Genomic DNA, 20,620 nt, shown 5'->3' on the forward strand with positions numbered 1-20,620 from the left:
AGAAGTTTCACTGAGGTGTGTAAGACTGCAGCTCTGCTTCCTGATCTCAGCTCTTTATAGTCACGTTTTTGGGGATTCACCAAATTTGGGCAGTTTTCGAGAAATAAGAGCTTCTCCATCCAAAGTGGGATGGATGTGGTCTCTGCTAACAACAACTGGTTTCTCCCAGAAAGTTTCCCAGTTATCTCTGAAGCCCACATGACTTTTTGGACACTTTGGTTCCTGCTGGTCTGATTGTGGAGGCCCAGAGAAAACTATGAAGTCTGACATTGTTTTGGTAAAGTTACACATGACTCAATATTCATTTCAGTGACCTCCTATTGATGCAGCTTAGTGTCATTACTGCTGCTGTAACAACTGAAAGAAGAGACGCTCATGACATCGACTCCACACTCCTTATATAACACATTATTTTTGTATTAATTTCTGTACTCCACTTTTTTATTCAAGTTTTTATTTAACATGATAAAAGTACGTAAGTTAAAAATAAATCAGCTTCTCTGTTTCATGTTTTGTCAGTTTCACTTCATAGTAAATAATCAAATATGTCATATTTTATTTTGTATATTAGATCTTAAAGTTTCACACAGTCTCTCTCACATGTATAAGATGAATTTCAAATATTCAAACAGCTAAACAAACCCAACCAAGTCAAACAAAGTCAAACAGCATTTAGCAGTCGTGTTCATGAAAACTGGCTCAGTTCTTTGTTCCTGGTGTGAGAGTGGCTGTAACTGTGGTGGATTTTTGTATGATATGCGTAATTATGTAACTATATACACTATATATCTATGTGCACTGAACATAGATATTTTAACTTTCATGTAGAGTCTTAAGCACAGGACATTTTGCTTCACCGAGGTTTATTAAGGTTTTAAAGTAACAGGGCAGTTAATGTAAGGGAAGAGTTCTCCTGAATAATTTACTCTCCAGTAACTAACCTTCCCTAATACACACTCAACGTCTTTCATGCAGCACAGCCAAAACAGTAACATTGTAACAGAGCTCCTGAACACATCACGATAAAATATCATACGATATAATCACACACACACACACACACACACACACACACACACACACAGCAGGGGGCGGGGATACTGGACCCTACATATTAGGGGACCAGAGGACACCCCAGCACTTTTTTCCCCTCTGCTGCTACTCTCTGTCCGTCTCTGTGTTGCTCTGTCTGTGCTTAAGGCTGTACACCCCGGGGTTTTGCTTTGCTTGCTTTCTGCTATGTAATTCTCTTGCTAAATGTCTGTATGTATTTTTCATGCTGTTCATATGATTCAGTGTATTAAACTCTGTTCCAAAGAATTCTGCTCTTTTCCAGAGCATCTTTTTGAGTGTCTTGATTTTAATTGGATCTAAAGAGGTTGGATCTCCACATCGTTGGTGGGAGAAAGTTATCAGGGTGGCTTCAAAATTTGCGACCACATAACTCTCAGCACTGATGAGACTGTTGTTAAGATATAAACCTACAACACACAGCTGTTTGAAATGATGACAGCAGTTTAACAAATTCAGCATTTATTAACCAGCTGACAGATCAAAGTTCAAATTAACTTGGTTGAAATAAATCTCATCGGTAAAATACATCTGATACACAATTTTATATTTACACTTAAGAGTTTAAAATGACTAATTCTTAAAAAAATGTAATTTTTATTTTTCATGTCATAATTGATAAAAATACCCCCCCCCCCCAAAAAAAACAACAAAAAAACAAAAACAAAAAAAACAAAAAACAAAAAAAACAAAACCGGGTGGCATGGTGGTTAGCACTGTTGCTGCACAACAAGAAGGTTGTTCAATTCCATCATCAGGCCCGTCTCTTTCTGTGTGAAGTTTGCATGTTCTCCTTGTGCTTGCGTGGGTTCTCCCCGGGTACTGTGATTTCTCCCACAGTCCAAAAACATATTGTTAGTGGAGATAGTTTAATTGATCAATCTAAACTGCCCATAGGTGTGAATGTGAGTGCAAATGATTGTCTGTCTCTTTGTGTTAGCCCTGCGACAGATTGGCGACCTGTCCTGGGTGTACCCTGCCTCTCGCCCTATGATAGCTGGGATAGGCTCCAGCGCCCCCATGACCCTGAAAAAAGAATAAGTGGAAGCAAATGGATGGTTAAAAAACACAGCATTATAAATATTCAGCATTGGTTAAATCCTCAAATTTCTAAATGGGTCTTCTTGTCTCGAGTTTGTTTCTCTGTGCTGGTCTTAATTTTAAAAATTATGATTTGATTTCAATTACATTAATTGTACATAAATTACATGCATTTTAATAGTCTAAATAAAACTAGACTGATCAAAGACAAGTCTATCTTACTCTATATTAGGAAAACGTAGAAAAATGCTTAATTTCCATCTGAACTGATGGTGTCTTATGAAATTACTTTTTACAAATGTTATTGTATTAACTCATTTACTTTTTTAGTATTTTTAATAATAATGGTGTTCTATGTGACTTCTGTGGTATTTAATGTTTAGACTTCATCTTTTATTTGTGTTTTGTGATCGTACTAAACATCAACTCTGTAGCAGCTCTGAGTTCACACTTTGTTTCTCTCACATACATGAACACAGATGCTTCCTGAATAACTGGAAGCAGAGTTCATGCTTGTAACTGTCATTGTGTTATTAAAGTGAAAAGCCACAGCTAACGGTGTGGAGGCTGCAGAGCAGAAACCCACACAGCCCATCTGCTGCAGGAGAGCAAGTTTGGATACAGTCAGTTTGTGCTTCACTCACACGGGTTGTTGTTTATCACACAATGAAAGAAGAATCAAATTCTTCATCTTGAAATCTTTATTATTCACACTTACAAACACAACTACACTGTTTGACATTTGAAAATCAACCAAAATAAAAAGAAATAAAACAGAAAACTTGTGATAAAAATATACCTGATGATTTTTGTTACTACAATAAAAGTCACAATAAGTACAAAAAGAATTCTAACTCAGAGTAACAATACATGTAAAGATGTATTTATTTCAGATGATCTTCTAACTATTGAATAAAAAGGCAAAATAAGCACAACACATCATAACTAACATTTGTGATACTGATCAAAGTGATGAATGAGATGAATTGATGAGATTTGATGGTGAGAAAAGGCGAGCAGAAAACAGTCAGTCAGCATGTGTGCAGTTGGTGGACGCTCCCTTGTTTGTGAGGATCATCAGCAGAGAGAGTCCACAGCAGTACACCAGACTCTTCACTATCAGCACTGTGTACAGCAGGCAGAGCAGCTTCACCCTGCACTGAGACTGGAAGGACACTGAAGGACAGACAGACACAAAGAGACAGACAGACAGTCGGGTTATTCCTCTCAGATCAAGGAGAAAAAGTCCAAATAGAAACAGTCACAGCTTCTTCTTCAAGTGGATGAATTGATGTAGTGTTTGTGTCCACTTGGGGGCAGAAGAACTCCACAAGCAGCTAACAAACTGATCTCTGACATATTATGGTCTGTCTGCTGTTTGGTGCTGAGCAGCTAGTGTACAGTGGCTTTATCAGAGCTTGTTGATGAAGATTTGATCAATTAGTGACACTTTAAGTCCCTAAACTTGTTCCAGCTCCCTCATTGGACATTGGAGCTGTCCATGCAGAGAGGCAGCAGGTGATCTTACAGTCAGCTGGCTGCAGAGCTGGCAGGTCTGCTGGCTCTCTCTCTGGAGGACAGGAGGCTGCTGGAGCTGGAACCTCTGAAACAGAAAAGGAGTCAAATGTTTGGAGCTGCAGTGAGAAATGTCAGTCCTCTGCTCCTCTGCTCTCTTTGACAGCATCTCCACATGAAGCTGAATCACTGCTGAACACAGTCACCAAGCCTTCATTACCTTGTTGTGTTTGGGCCTCCACTGTGCCCCCCTTGTGCTTCACCCAGCAGCTGTATTTATATGTGTCAGAATCACTCCCATCAACCATCCTGATGGCAATGGTGCGTCCCGACTCTCTGAGCTCCAGCTGCTCTCCCTCAGCAGGGGGCAGCTCCTCCGCTTCTCCGCCGTTCTTCTTCTGTCTTTTCCAGGAGAACTGGACCAGAGGAGGAAACATGGCTGAGGCCACACACAGCAGGGAGCTGTTCCCCTCCAGGTGGGCTCTGGATGCTGCTGGGTACACGCTCACCACGGGCTTCACTACCTGCTCATCTGAAGTTTGACAGCAGCAACAAGCAGCACAGACACACATTCACACAGTCAGCAGCAGCTTCCAGCACTGCACTGCATTCAGTCTGATCCTGGAAACTACATGGACTCTGATCACTAAACTACTCATCAATACAAAGTTCACTACATACACTGGATTCAGCTTCATGTTTGCTTCATTCACCAGCATGTTTAAAAAGACAAACTGAATTATTTTCAGCTCCATTTGTCATGTGCTTGCTTGTTATTGTTTTAGGTAAAAATGTAATACAGTCTGATTTTAGAATATTTAGCTTCTTTTTCTTTATACAAGTGAAAATGTATTTTCCATATTAGTGCGTAGACACGATTTCTAACAAAGCAGACTTGTAGTGTGTTTTCTCACTTTCCCTCTTCCCCTTATTTTTTCTTTCCCTCTACTTTTCTTTATCTTTTCCAGTTTATGCATTTCCTTTTCCCATCCCCAGTCATGTATGTTCCAATTGTAATAACTTAAAAGTTAAAAAAATACTAATAAATAAATAAACAAAAAATAATGAAGAGCAATCAAGTTGACAGTATGGCACAGCCAAACTTGGAAAAATAAGTATGTTGGACTTTTTTCAGACAATAATTGTGCTACAGTTCCGAACAGTACAGGCAAATAAAACCCAAAAAAGAAACAGATACACACATACACACACAAAAACCAGACATACTCTTCTCTCCAAAAACACATTCATCTTTTTCATAATATACTGCACTAAAAATAAAATAAGCTATAATTGCACATGAATCAATTCAACCAATATAATTTACATTCTTGTTTTAATAGATTTTAATCATAAGAACCATATCTGTCTTCCAGACTTATTTCTTTGAAAATTCTTTAGTTGAAAAATTGGAAAATCCCAGCATTTCTTATTTTGTTACACAAAAAACTGTAGCACCAATTTAAACACAATTAAAAAATAATTGTTTAAAGAATGTGCTATTTTTATTTTATTTTAAATACATAGTCCAAAAACATATTCAATAAAAATATTTGTCAAAAACATTTAATAAATTTAAGTCATGTTAAATTTTTATTGTCATGTACAAATCCACACAAATGAGTTAACCTAAGAAATACATAACTGATGTTACCAATGTGATTTTTTTCATACATTTTTACAACATCATATAACTTCTGAATTTTCTAATAATCGGTATCTGATTTAATCATTTTCTTAATAAAAGATTTTTTTGCAGTAGCAAAATAAGTTTTTTAACTCTTAAAAATATTTTTTTTTCTTCCACTACATAAAGTAAAAATTTCCTATCAATAAGTTTGTAGATTAATATTATTTCACCATAGTTTAGATTTACAGATTTATTGCTTCTTATTTTAACATCAAATATGATCCTGTGTTCAAAAACCAGCAGATGGTGCAGAATTACTGAGATGAGAATCCTAAAGATTTGTAACATCACTAATATTTGCAGAAATAAAGAATAACTTTAGTTGTTCAGTGAGATTTAAACATGTTTTCAGAGATTATTGAGCTTTTCTTATGTAACAATGGCTGCAGATGAATTCTCTACTAATGATGAAAAAACTAACATGTAAAGCCTGAAGCAGCAGAAACTGACTTTAAACACATTTTCAGCTTCTACAATAAAACAACTGAAGGAAAATAAATGTTTGTTCTTACCTGTTACAGACAGTTTAGTTCCAGAGCCAAAGATGAGGTAGTTTCCTCCCACAGTGAGACAGACTGCTACAAAAACCTGTCTGCTGTTGAATGTGTCAGCTGAGGTGAATGAGTCCAAATGAGGAAGCAGGATCATATTTCAGCTCCATGATGTGTTTCTCTAATGTTCATATCAACATGACTGTCTCTTCTTCTCTTTTCTTTTAGCCACACTAGCAGCACAGCTCTGATGTTAATGTCAGTCTGTTGGTCAGTCCACTACTTTAGTCCACATGAATGTGATGAGTCTCTGATGTCTTTCTGATGTGGTTTTGTTGCGTCCTTCAAACCACACCTGGTGTATTTTAGAAGTGAAACATGTTGGTCTGCACAGGCTCTTCTATTTTCAACACTGACAGGATTTCCTTTGCTGTTTCTTCTGTCCTGCACCTTTTCCTGTGTATTGTGCAGCTTGATGGAGCTTCTGTAAAAAATAGAGTCACAGTTATTTTTAGTGGTGCGGAGCAAAGAGATGCTTCAAGGATGTTTCTGAAATGTGCTGTGGCATGTCTGCTGGAATCATCAGTGTTACATTGTGTGGCCTCAATCAGCTCCAGCAGCCTAGTAGGACCCAAAGCAGTCACTAGGCCAAACTGCCAAACCCCACTGACACACATCACAAATGCCACACTCACAGAGAGACAAAGATAGAAAACAGAGGGAGGAAAGATGGATGGTGGGTAGGCAGCAGAGGATCGGGGGACCATAACACCATCTTACACAGTTATTAACTGATGAGCTCATTGACTAATCTGAAACAGCACTTTGATTTTTCTAACAGCTTCATTGGAATTTCAGCTCACAGTGGATCTGCAACATGAGCAGCTGAAGACCTTCAAGAGCTGAACTTGAAGATTTAAACACACTTGGGTTAAACACAAAGTTGTACTTCAGAAACTGTGGCAAAATCGTTCAAGGGCAACAACGTCAGGTTAATAGTGACCATCAAAAATCTAATCTCAGTTCAACATATATATTGTTAAATGGCATGTTTTAGAGAGGAGTCCTAAAAACCTGATGCAGGTCCAGCAGTTTTGTCTGGAGGAATGGGACAAAATCCCAGAAACTCACTGAGAGAAGCTTGTGGAAGAACACAAAACAACATTTAGCTCAGGATCAAAGATTTTAACACTGATGCTTTTGCAGTCATGGCCTTAAACATCTGGGCCCCATTTCAAGAGCTCAAAAGAAGTGCTTGTGAGAAAGGGGGAAAAGGATGTCTGTAACTGGATGTTTTTGATTTCAGTTTAAATCTATTTTGTTAAGTTTCACACAATAGAGATAACATAAAAATAATCTGAGGAATTTTCTTAATTCCTATTAATTTCTAATGTGAAATTATGTCATTATTGCAACAGAATGAGGAGAAACATCACTGTTCTCAACAACTACAACAGTGCACCGAAGGAAATATACGCATGTCCTCAAACTAACAAAAGTAACACTTTAGTTTGTTTGGGAATGAAAAGACTGAATGAGCACAGATGAAATCTAAAGGAAAACTGCAAGAAGTTTCCTAGAAACTGTGATTTGTGCTTGTTCAGAACCATGGACAGCTCACTGAAGGCCTGAACAACAAAAAGCACACAGACAGACAGAGAGGGAGCCAAGTCAGACACTGGTACTTAAAAATACACACTGAGTAAAATAAGTCATTTATTCATTATTGATGTTATCATCAATAATGAATAAATCAGTGCTCACTGTGATCAGTTGTTGGTATGATAAACTTCTCTCTCTACTTGCTACAATCATTTATACTGACACCATGAGTTGTACAGCAATGCTGAGCTTGTTTAAAAAATGAGGCTAAATTGTTGCTGCAAATGTAGCTCAGAATCTGCAGGCCAGCGATTTCTTTCACAGACACAGAACTGAACACAGCCACTAAGTGTTAACTGTCCTCAATATCCAGATCACCAAGTGTTCTCTCTGTGCTTCCACAGCTGTGTTTCACTGTGGGATTTACAACCACCCTTTCCTTTGTTTTCCAGTGTGTTATTTATAATTTATGCATTTTATGAGCTTTTTTGTGTAATTGAAACACTTTACAAGACCTTAAATGATCACAAAAATTTGGTTTTGTTGTTTGTTGTCAAAGCGAAGAACAAAGAGAGCAACACATAACACACACCTTTCTCTGTGGATGTCCAACCAGGCTAAGGAACACGCTGCCCACTTTGTAAAAGTTGTAGTTCAGGAATCTGACACTTTCCACACAACAGTCCCAGCAACTGTTGAACATGGCCTTGTGAGTCATCTGTGGGATGTTCTCTTTAAAAATCTCTAATCTCTGTGTTGACGTGCTGAATAATATGTAAGCTTGATTTGAGAACGAAGCTCAACACAACAGTCAGTCGTCATTGTCAGGTATGGAGGGGGAAAAGTAGCAGAAGTCTTGGCAGAAGACAATGTTCATGCTGATGGACGTCATCCAAGTGATCCCTAGTGTTTTTTTGTTTTTTTTAAATGCAAATCAAAGTTACCATCACATAAAATATGAGCAAAGATCAGAAAATGACAATGATACGATTTTGGTGATTTGTTTTCCCTTTCAGTCAGACAGAGGGAGATCTTGTTGGAAGTCTAGGAACCTTTAATTAGGTCCACTCCACCTATGCATGTGAGTAAAAACACAGGGACACCAGTATGAGGGTCACCATTTTGGTTTGGAGTCAGATACATTGTTATAATTTGTTAGTGTACCTGTGCAGCTATTTCAGCTGTTTCAGGCGTGTAATTGTTGATCTCTAATTTAGGAAATATAATCACTCATCTACCAGCTTTCTGTTCATTACATTACTACCACTTTCACACGCTGTCAGTTATCCCAGTCCATTATCCTAGTCCAATCATCTTCCCGCTCACCTTCTTTTAGCCAGTCAGGCTCCACTCTGCATGATTTAAATTTCCGAGCTCTGTCATTCTGCCTTTCAGACTCTCACTCATGCAACCCAGCTCCTCCCCTTCCCACCTTACACGACACTCAGAGCTCCATCCAAGCCTCAGTCTTCATCTTCACCACCACCAGTATCTAGACTTCAGGTGGTCCTGTACTACTTCTTATCACCGCTTGAATTCCATTCTCTTATGATGGGTCCAAAGACCAGTCACCTCATATATTATTTAATTTCACATAATTTATTTATCAGCACATAATTTATTACGTTAAATAAGCTAAGTAATCATAATTCGTGGCTAAAAATATATTATTTTATAATACTTTAAATAGTTCATTTCATATTTTAAGATGTTGCATAGCTTAGGGAGAAAGGATTAAAAATATTCCTAAAACAAATTAGCATTCTGTTGTAAAAACAAGGGTAATGTCATGATGATGTCAGTAACCTGAAGTCCCCAAAAGTTGATTCTGTTCATCTGGACGTAGCATTTTGTGGGAGAAACGTTTCGTCACTCATCCAAGTGACTCCTTCAGTCTCAGCTAACTGCAGTCTTCCCCAATCTTATAAACAGGTAGTCCGTAAGAGATTACAGGATGACACCAACCTCAGCAACAGGACCACTCTCAGCATCGACCAAGTGTGTTTGAACTGTGTCTTCATTCCACCTACTTCACATACAAGGGTCAGTTCTACAGGCAGAAACATGGGTGTGCCATGGGCTCCCCAGTTTCACCCATCGTGGCCAATTTGTACATGGAAGAAGTGGAAAAGAGGGCTTTGCTATCCTACCCTGGAACACCACCAAGCCATTGGTTCAGATATGTGGATGACACCTGGGTGAAAATCAAATCTCAGGATGTACCACAATTCACGGATCACATTAACTCGGTGGACCAACACATCAAATTCACCAGGGAGGATATGAAAAGTGGCAGGTTAGCCTTCTTAGACTGTGAGATTTCCATCAGTAATGGGGGACATCTAAAAGCTGACGTGTACCGTAAACCTACACATACGGATCAGTATCTAAGGTTTGACTCTCATCATCCACTGGAGCACAAACTGGGTGTCATCAGGACGCTACAACACAGAGCGAACACCATCCCCACTGACACAGCGGCCAGAGAGGCAGAAGAACAGCACATCAAGTAGGCCCTGAGTAAATGTGGTTATCCCAGCTGGACTTTTGTCAAAGCTGGAAAGGCACCTAAAGAAAGCTCCAGCCGATCCAGGAGAGAAGGACAACCGCTGCCCAGGCGAAAACCTGTAGTGATCCCATATGTGTCAGGAGTATCGGAGCAGTTGAGACGCATTTTTTCTAAACACCGTGTCTCTGTGGCTTTTAAACCCCAAATATGCTGTGCTAAAAATTGGTCCACCCCAAGGATCAGGTCCCCCGACACAAACAGAGTAACATAGTGTACGCTGTTAAGTGCAGGAGGATTGCCAGGATTTATACATCGGGGAAACCAAACAACCTCTAGAGAAGCGGATGGCACAACACAGAAGAGCTACCTCGTCAGGCCAGGACTCTGCAGTCTATTTACACCTACAGGCCAGTGGACACTCTTTCAAGGATGAGGATGTACACATCCTGGACAGGGAGGAACGCTGGTTTGAGGGCGGAGTCAAGGAGGCCATTTACGTGAAAAGGGAAAGACCATCTCTGAATCGAGGAGGGGGCCTAAGGGTACATCTTTCGCCATCTTACAATGCTGTGATTGCAGCCATTCCCCAACTCTCTGTGAATGGTACTCATGGACATTGATCAGTGTTCTTTGATCAGTGGGTTTTGGTCAGTGGTTGTTGATCAATGGTCATGAGAATTTGCATAATTATGATTAAGGAACTGACCTCCCAGCCCATTGTTCCTTCAGTGGGCTGGTTTCAGATTGGGGAAACCTGCAGTCAGCTGAGACTGAAGAAGTCACCTGGATGATGATGAAACGTTTCTCCCACAAAACGCTACGTCCAGATGAACAGAATCAACTTTTGGAGATTTACTTTCCTGGATGATTGAGAATGCATCAAGACGTTTTAACCTTTTAACCTGAAGTCGTGATTACATTATGTTTAGTGGAAACAAAAATGTGGATCTCATTGAAATGCTCCAACAGATTGTTATGACATCGTGATTGTATGCAACAAGTGCTTTATTTAGGGCTGGGCATAGATTTGGATTTCTATAATTGATTCAATTCTGATTTGCAAGGTCTGGATTCAAATCAATTTAATTCAATTTTGACTCAGAGAGTCAGAAATATTATAATTCTGATCAAGGGATATTGGACGATAGCTTGAGGGAAATACAGGGTCTTTGCTTGGTTTTATAAAGAGACTAATACTTGCAGAGTTCATATTTGCTGGTAGTCTACCATTTTCCTTGATGTCCTGCAGCATTCTGTGAAAAATTGGTGCCAGAATTGTCCAGAATTCTTTGAAAAATTCTGCTGGAAAGCCATCTGGACCTGAAGCCTTATTGTTGGGCATACTTGTCAGGGCTTCCTGGAGTTCGCCTGGTGTCAATGGCGAATCCAATGCCATTGCTTGGGTGTCTAATAATGTTGGAAGAGTTATGTTGTCGAGAACTTGATAAATTTCGTTTTTAGATGGGTTTATTTGTGCTGTATATAAAGTTTGATAGACATCCCTAAAATTTTGTTTATTTTTTTTAGGGTCATATATTGTATTCCCAGATAAATCTTTAACAGCACATATGGTTGTTTTTTTATTTATTTATTTTTAACTGGTGTTAAATACTCCAGTTCTTTCATCTTTGAGCTGAAGGAAGAACAATACTCAGTGTATAAATGCTCAATCAACAATCTCTTTATTCCATATTCCATACAACACTTTGAGCATTACAAACTTCTGGACGGGAGATGTGCACAGGAGGGTGTCTGGCAACATCTCGAACTGTCTAACAGTTACACAGACTCTTATAGCTTGTTCCCCCTCCCTTCAGGGCCATAAAGCCTAAACCCTCACATTCTTTCAATCTTACGGCGCCTACATGACGGCCTTGGCTTCCTGTTTTATCTCCTCCTGATGAGATGGGGCAGAAAAACTCCACGGTATGTTCTGTTCTCTTTGTGATCTGAAAAGGAAGGCCATGATTCTACACAAACAGCATTTCTTATAACTCAGCAGTGTAATGCATCATAAAACAGTGTAATGATTTCACAATCTTTAACCCTTTTATTACCACTGGCCCACCGGCGGGCCCATTTTACAAGCGCTCTTTAAAGGACTGTAACTCCATCATCGTTTATGCGAGAGAGAAAATACGAACGGCTTCGAAAAGAAGAGAAGCTGCACTTTACGGGGATATTTGGTGTATTACGGTAGCACAAAGCTACTGCTGTCTGAACACGGAAGGAAATCTGAACTCCACCCAGATTTTACCACATGCGCTTGGCACTACCGTAACGCATCGACCATTTGAGCTAGAGAAGAAATTCACACCTTTACTGAAAGAAGAGACGCTGCGCTTTACAGGGATATTTGGTGTATTACGGTAGCGCATAGCAATAACAAGCTACTGCTGTCTGAAAGAAAGAAAAGTCAACTGCGCTTAGGTTTTACCATGTGCGCTTCGCACTAACGTAACTCCCCGACCATTTGGGCTAGAGAGACATTTCAAATGGTTACTGAAAGGCGAGAAGGCAAGCGTTACGAAACTTTACGGTGCAGCATTAGAAAGCACGTGCAACAACGGTCCAATCACAAGCAAGAACTGATGATGCACGGAGCAGAGGGGCGGGTGTGGAGAAGTGGCGACGCCCCAAGAAGGGTCAGGAGATTTAAAAAACTGCGTGGCCTAGGCTGAAAAACTTTATTGTACATATTTGTTATAGTTCATATTTAAAGTTGATGTTGTGTTACATTTTGTTCCTGTTGAATATCAGTTTCCCCTTAACTAGAGTGAGATTTATTTTTTTCCACTTTAACTGTTGTTCCATTGTCTTAACAATAAATTAATGTAAAATGACTGCCAGATATTGAAAGCTGAGGTTATTCTGAAAAAAGGGGCAAAAGCATTCACTTTTGGTATGATTTCTGGCCCTTTTACAGCCAAAACTGCCAAATACGTCCAGGCGGACTAAATGATGCTTGGTCAATAAAGTTAATCCAAGGCATAATGTGGCCTATAGCCGTATAATGAGTCAACAATTTTTTGATTAGAAGTATAAGATAGTATAATAATCTCACACTGGTTAGCTAGAAATTGACCAGATTTGTTACCGTGTTCAAAATTATGCAAGCAAAGTCTTTGTACTAAGAATTGAGTCTTTTTATCAATAATTTAATTTAATTCTAGTTTTGTTTTGTGTATTTTGTTCAATATTTCTTGATCTTGGTGGCACACATAGGCTTTTTCATCCTGAATATTTTTGTTTTCTTGTTCTTCTTATGTGATAAGAAAGAAATTATTTTACCTCTCATCACAGCTTTTCCTGCTTCCCAGAGGACAGATGCTGATGTTCCAGGAATGTCATCATAGCCTGGAAGAGATTTTTGATAGTAAACTGGTCTCTGAATACACAGAGAGAGAGCTGTGCAGGAATTGTGATTTTTAACATGGTGGAAACAAAACAGCAAAAGTAAGATGGAATAAATGATGATGTTTATCAAATGTGAAGCGTAGTTTTGATCTTCTTTTGCTGCTGGTTCAGTGAATTTTGGTCAGAGAGTAATGAAACCTGCAGCAGCAACATCTGTGAGATGTCAGTGTTCAGCACTGATGGCGTGTCCACATACGTGCCGTCGGGTGAACAATCCATGCTTTGTGTTCACGTCTTTGTGCAGAATTCGTTTGCCTGCTCTTTGATCATTTGCTGTTTTAGCTGTTTGGTGGTTGTTGGAATAGGTTTGTGAGTTTTAACTAGAGATTCTAGCGTTTCTGGCAAAATACATTTACATTCAAAAATCGATTCAGAATTTAATTATGTTATCGAAATAATTATATTATCGATAGTGCATTATTCAAGCTAAAATCTAAAATCAAGCTAAAACCGACCCCTCGTTTTATTGTTTTGCAGGCTTTTTTTCACTCTTGGATACCTTTTGAATCTCCCTGGTGTTGGAACCTGGATTTCCTCCTTGGCCTTGGAGGTGGCGAGCAGCCCAACAACCTGATTTTTCCAAATACCAGAGAAAGAACCCACCCATTCCTTCTGTTGGTGAAGTGATCTGCTGTAGTGGGACTAACATGGGTGAATTCACAAAGAAACAATTGATCTACCACTTGACTAAATAATGTACAGCTTTTAGATCCAGAAAAGGCAGACCTCTTCTCAGCTGCCAGACGGACTAATATTGACTGGAAAGGAATCAAATAATAATAATAATAATAATAAAAAAATATTAAACTTTAGAGATGACCCTAAAATAACTCCAGTGTTATTACATGGTACTGATACCCACTTTGTAGAGGCATTTTGTGTTGTTTGTTTGGAATTAGCATTCATTTCTACTCCAGGGTAAGATACACAGCATACCAAACACCACTGATGGTAAAGTTCATTTCAAGATGCAGTGATGCAATCTGTTAATTTGTTCATTGTGCTCCTGTATTGCAAAATATAGTGAGTGTTACAAACACTGTGAAAGGCCATGTCCACACTAATACGTGTTAGTTTGAAAATGCATCTTTTTCTCTCTGTTGTAGTTTTGGGAAGGCAGACTATATGCTGTGGCTGACGAGCTGAAACACCCCTCAGCTGTGGCTCATGAGGCACACCTGCAACACAAGAAAAGGAAAAAAAACCCTCTCCCCGAGGGAGAGCCACTAGAGGTCAGCGACCGTAACAGTGTGTACTTGCTTGCTAGTCTGATAGAGTCCTCTCTGTGTTCTTTATGAGAGACAGCTCTGCTTCTGTTCTGTGAGTGTTACTTTAAAATGCCTGAAGACATGAGGGAGACTTTGGAGGTGAGTTAGAGGTTGTCCGCTCAGTAAGAAGTTACAAACAGCTCTGCTGTTTTCTTTTGGTTTTCTTTGGTTCTTTGGTTTGTTTTTTTCTTTCGTTTTTCTCCCACCAGCTAAATGAAAGACAGAAATGATAGAAGGTCAAACAGGAGGTAAAACTCACATTTGGTGAGCTGATGTGGTGAGCTCGGCTGGCAGAGAGGCTGGCCTGTAAATGATGGTGTCAGTTTATTTTTTTTAAACTAAGGGATTGTTTTTAAAATGTCACAATGTTTTAGATTATACTTATCTAAAAATGTAAACTTGCACAAAGAATGAATTAAATTTAGGTCAGCATTAGAAGGGAGCAAAAGCAGGGTCCTATTTAACAAATAAACTTTGAGTTGGTTAAAGCTGTGTAACACCCAAATTTCCCATTTGTGGGATAATAAAAGTTTATTCTATTCTATTCTATTCTATTCTATTCTATTCTATTCTATTAACTCTGAAATTGGAAACTCTGACTTTTCTGTTCCAGAACAGCTGATCAGAGTTAGTTTAATTAACCCTGAGTTAAGCTTTTGTGTGAGTTGCTCCATTTTACTGTCCTTCTGTACAGTTCATGTGACAAATAATGTCTTACACGTAGTGTTCATGTTTTTAAAATGATTTTGAGTTCTCAGAGTTATCGAAAATAACCAGTAAACAAATTAAATAAACTTAGTAAAAAGATAAATAAAAAAGCGGACACACATTTTGGCCACATTATTATACTGTGTTACTATAGTTAACTGATAACATATTCATGTCACCATCTATACTGATCAACAATGTTAGGGTAAGTGAATCCAGATGAAAGAAAGAAACCCTGGAATCGTTGAATTTGCTCAATAGAATCAATCAACAGAGACGGTTCCAGGAAGCAGGTTTAAAAATAAACTCTGAGTGTTCTGTTGTAGATCAGCTGATCAGAGTAATTTCAATCAACTCTGAGATCAACTTGCATTAAATGTGCGAGTAGAGAAAGGAAGTCATCATCATTAATGCCCCGATACTATTATTCACCATGGCAACAGGTAACTAAAGAGCGGAGCCTCCAATTTAATCCCTTAGACCAAAGAATATGAGCACGTGTCAGTGATGACCATCATATAAAAGCAGGAGGGGAGAAAGGTTTTAATCAGTTTGGGCCACTTTGGCAGACTGAACAAAGTTTGATATAAAATATAGAATTCTATTAAAATGTCCATGATCATGTTGTAGCCAGCTTGAACTTTGATCACCTGAAACTTAATTTTACATTTGATTGTTTCTAATTATTCAGTTGTAACCTGACACAACAAAATGTGGGAGACAGAAAGTGAAGATCAGATTTGGAGAAAGAGACATGGTTTATGAAAGGACTAATTACTAATTACTACTCATATTAGTTACCCATAGCAACAGATTCCGGGGTGATCCATCCTCATCTAAAAACTGTTACTGCAGCAGTTCATTTTACCTTTTTTTTTCAGTAATCCAAAGAATTTTTAAAAAGTGAGACGCATTTGCAAACAGTTTACCTGAATGCAGCCAAAGCTGCTCAAATGTGATTGGTCAGAAAAGGCAAACAGAAAGAAGAAATCTTAACCTGTGATTCAGATATAATTCACATACAAAATCAGTGTATTAAGATCAGAGAGAAAGGAAGGTGATAGAAAGATGAGGCACCATGACTGATTCATCCTCTATAAACGTCCACAGGAAACAAAATCAGCGTCCTAATGAGACGCTGCTAGAAGGACAAAATCCTGACCTGACATCAGTCCAAGATTTGTCTTTAAAATGTCCTAAAGTGAAAGTGTCTGGTTAAATGTACTGAAAGGTGTTAAACAACAAGTGCTGCTGGAAGAGTTTTCATGAAGAGAACATTAACACTGTGAATGAGGGATGGACTTTGATTCAGTTTGACACAATCTGTTTTTCTTTCACTTTGAATAAATGTTTTTGTGGGACTGAGGATACATTTGTTTACATTTGGAAGTTTGATGTCATCTGTTCCTCTTGTTTCTATCTTAAAACATGATGAAAAATCTGTTCAAAACAGAAATAAATAGAATTGAATTTCTGACAGCAGTAAATAAAAATCTCCCTGAGCTCAGTATGTTTGTGACTCTGAGATGGAGGTGAAATCTGTGAACCTGGGCTGTGGTTTACTGCTCTCTTCCTGTCACAAACACTGTTTGACATCTGTTCATCTGTTGGTTTTTGTTCAGGCTGCAGGGATCATTTCTCACTGTGGGCATCATATTTATAACAGTTGCAGTAGTAGGTGGCTGAATGATCGCTTTTACCTTTTTCTATGCTCAACTCACAGCTGTCCTGTATATTCACTGCTGAGAAATCATTTTCCTGAGGATGGTTGTAAGTTTTGGAAAGTGTGCAGCGACCTCTCTTGGGTGTATACCCAATCACTCTGAATGTTGCTTTCTTCTGGTACCAGTACACGCTGCTGCTGCTATCACACTGTTCAGTCCCTCCACAGCTGAAGGAGACACTTTCTCCAACTCTCCTGGTCAATGTTAAATCCTCCTGAATCAGCTGTTCTGCTGCCATGGTAACCAGTGCTGTAGAGACACAGACAGATAGATGAAGGTTAGTGTGACAGTGTTTGGTACAGGTTGACTTTGTTGGCTCCTGATTGGCTGGAAACACTCACCTGAACACAGACAGCACAGAGCAGCAGCTGGGAGGAAAAGCATTTTGTGCAGTGGTGTTTCCTCTGGTGAACCTGGGGAGAAGTGGCGCTCTGATGCAGCTGAGGCCAAACAAGGACGAGCTGTGAGATCAGACGAGGGCCACGTGGTTTCTAACAGGTCCTCAAAGCTCCCATCAGCCCCTGCGGCCCACAGATAAGACTGCTGCTGCTGATTGACAGCTCAGCTGAAGCTGCTGTGTGGTTTCATCGTCTTCATTTCAATCTGACAGCAGATCCAAAAATCTGGGTCACATGATGCAGAAACACTCAAACACATTCAGGTTGCTGTGAATTTACTAACACACACTGTTTTCTGTTGTTTAACAGCTGTGATGAAAACAATAAATATACAAACTAAATGTAACTAAACTATAAATAAATAGAAAAATCAAAAAAAATAATATGGTTAAATATTTTAAAAGTTCATAAATTGCACACAAAGTAGCTAAAAAAACAAAATCATATATAACAACATTTAGAGTGAAAATCTTATTTTGTAACAAGTTGGTTTCAGACTGAAGGATTCATTAAACCCTTTTTAAGAATCATTCAAAATGATGATCATCAATGATAATATCTATAAACAGTAATAAAAACAGGGCTGTGTTTTACGTCAGCTTCAGCTTCATTTATTTGTACCCATGGTTAGATTTCATTTGCAGTAGGCAGTCATCCACCTTTACATACACATTTACACAACAGTACAAAAGTACTTTTTGATTCATGAAAGAGAAATAAGACAAATGTTGCCTTTGTATCATCTCTGATATAGAAGGTATCATTTGAAGATGTGAGTGAAGGACACAAATATTTGGATCTGGTGTTGTTCTACATTTTAGGACTAAAAGACAGAAGGAAGAAAGTGAAAGTGACTGTGCGAGGGGTTGAAGTCATGAAGTCAAGTGGAGGCCGCTGACTGCTGTTACTTTCTGCTGTACAGGTTAAACAGGGACTCACAGTCAGCCTGCTAGAACATTTGGATGAAGAGAAAAAGGAGGAAAAAGACTTTGAGGGAAAAATCCAATAAGATCAGCATGTTTTTAATGTGGGAATACAACAGTTTCCTCCACCATGACACACACTGGAGCCTCTTTTTGCTCACAGCTTCACTGTTTGTCTCAAAGTTCAGTTTGGAGGCCAAAATTGTTCCAACACATTTGTAAGTTTGCACTAATTTCACTGTGTGAGCCTTAATGGATGTAATCAAAGAATCAGTCAGTGAAATATGAAGCTGTGCTGTAAGTTTGGAGGAGAAAAGTGTCTCAGTGAGTTTAATGAGGTGAACACATGAATACAGAGCACTGACTGAGACGTACAGACTCCTTTAATGAGTCGCACACATTTTTGTGACTTCATGAAATGTCAAAGTCAAAAATGACACCTAACAACACACAACAAGCTGTGACCACATTATTGTCTGTTTGCTGTTTGTGTGCTTTGTTTCCTGTTATGATAGCAGGCATACAGCCATGTTCTCAATGTCTCAGCTATCATTGATTATTTCTGCTTTTCCTCTTCTATTAGGCACTTCAACTCAATGAATGACACACAGAAAGATTTCATGACTGTGTTCTTCAAAATAAGGAGAATATGTTATCTGCATCTGAATGACTCATGTTGCCTTGTTTCTACTTTGTTTGCATATTTCTGCTTTTTGGAAACGATTTTCTGAATCATTCAGTAGTTTTTGTAATAATAATGACATTTAGCAACACTTCAAAATGATTCTCCAACATTTGCTGTTCAGACTTGATCTGTTCTTACGTGTGTGATATCCAGAATGAAAAACTCAGCTCAGGTAATAAAATGGGAGCTGAGCAGACTGCAGGGGCTTCATGGTCTCTCCTTTGATTCCATTAAAGTTCATTTGTCAGCTCTGAGTTGAGGATTTGAGCTGTTTCTCTCACAGGTGAAGAACACAGATCCTTCCTGGAATCATTCTTTAAGCAGAGTTCATGCTTGTAACTGTCATTGTGTTATTAAAGTGAAAAGCCACAGCTAACGGTGTGGAGGCTGCAGAGCAGAAACCCACACAGCCCGTCTGCTGCAGGAGAGCAAGTTTGGATACAGTCAGTTTGTGCTTCACTCACACGGGTTGTTGTTTATCACACAATGAAAGTAGAATCAAATTCTTCATCTTGAAATCTTTATTATTCACACTTACAAACACAACTACACTGTTTGACATTTGAAAATCAACCAAAAAGCAATCGAACAGAAAACTTGTGATAAAAATATACCTGATGATTTTTGTTACTACAATAAAAGTCACAATAAGTACAAAAAGAATTCTAACTCAGAGTAACAATACATGTAAAGATGTATTTATTTCAGATGATCTTCTAACTATTGAATAAAAAGCCAAAATAAGCACAACACATCATAACTAACATTTGTGATACTGATCAAAGTGATGAATGAGATGAATTGATGAGATTTGATGGTGAGAAAAGGCGAGCAGAAAACAGTCAGTCAGCATGTGTGCAGTTGGTGGACGCTCCCTTGTTTGTGAGGATCATCAGCAGAGAGAGTCCACAGCAGTACACCAGACTCTTCACTATCAGCACTGTGTACAGCAGGCAGAGCAGCTTCACCCTGCACTGAGACTGGAAGGACACTGAAGGACAGACAGACACAAAGAGACAGACAGACAGTCGGGTTATTCCTCTCAGATCAAGGAGAAAAAGTCCAAATAGAAACAGCTTCTTCTTCAAGTGGATGAATTGATGTAGTGTTTGTGTCCACTTGGGGGCAGAAGAACTCCACAAGCAGCTAACAAACTGATCTCTGACATATTATGGTCTGTCTGCTGTTTGGTGCTGAGCAGCTAGTGTACAGTGACTTATACAAATGTATTTGTATAGCGCGCATTACTTAGTCGCTTAGCACTTTACACTACATTCAGTCATTCACACATTGGTGATGGCAAGCTACATTGCAGCCACTGACAGAGGGGCGAGGCTGCCGGACACTGACGCCGGCGGGGCCTCTGACCACCACCAGTAGGCAAACATGGGGTTAGTATCTTGCCCAAGGATATTTGGCATGCAGCCTGGGGTCGAACCACCAACCTTCTGGTTAGTGGCTGACCTGCTCTGCCACCTGAGCTACAGCCACCCCATTAAATGATAATGGCATTTGTTGTTTGTTTTTTTTAAAATGTGCTATATAAATAAATTTGTATTGTATTGAATCACTGCTGAA

The 20,620-nt window shown here is 38.9% G+C and overlaps 1 protein-coding gene across 1 annotated transcript; it reads right to left on the minus strand.

The window, feature by feature from the left end:
* Positions 1–2,891: 2,891 nt before the first annotated feature.
* LOC134617103 (uncharacterized) lies at positions 2,892–17,573 on the minus strand. Its single transcript, XM_063462285.1, has 6 exons — positions 17,378–17,573; positions 16,956–17,285; positions 5,830–5,874; positions 3,848–4,159; positions 3,641–3,715; positions 2,892–3,288 (listed from the first exon to the last, which is right to left on the minus strand). Exons 1-6 carry the CDS (start codon positions 17,418–17,420, stop codon positions 3,140–3,142), a joined length of 954 nt encoding a protein of 317 aa, XP_063318355.1. The 5' UTR covers positions 17,421–17,573; the 3' UTR covers positions 2,892–3,139.
* Between the last annotated feature and the right edge of the window lie 3,047 nt (positions 17,574–20,620).

Source organism: Pelmatolapia mariae, linkage group LG18 (genome assembly GCF_036321145.2).
Source record: "Pelmatolapia mariae isolate MD_Pm_ZW linkage group LG18, Pm_UMD_F_2, whole genome shotgun sequence".
In the NCBI taxonomy this organism is placed as follows: domain Eukaryota; kingdom Metazoa; phylum Chordata; class Actinopteri; order Cichliformes; family Cichlidae; genus Pelmatolapia; species Pelmatolapia mariae.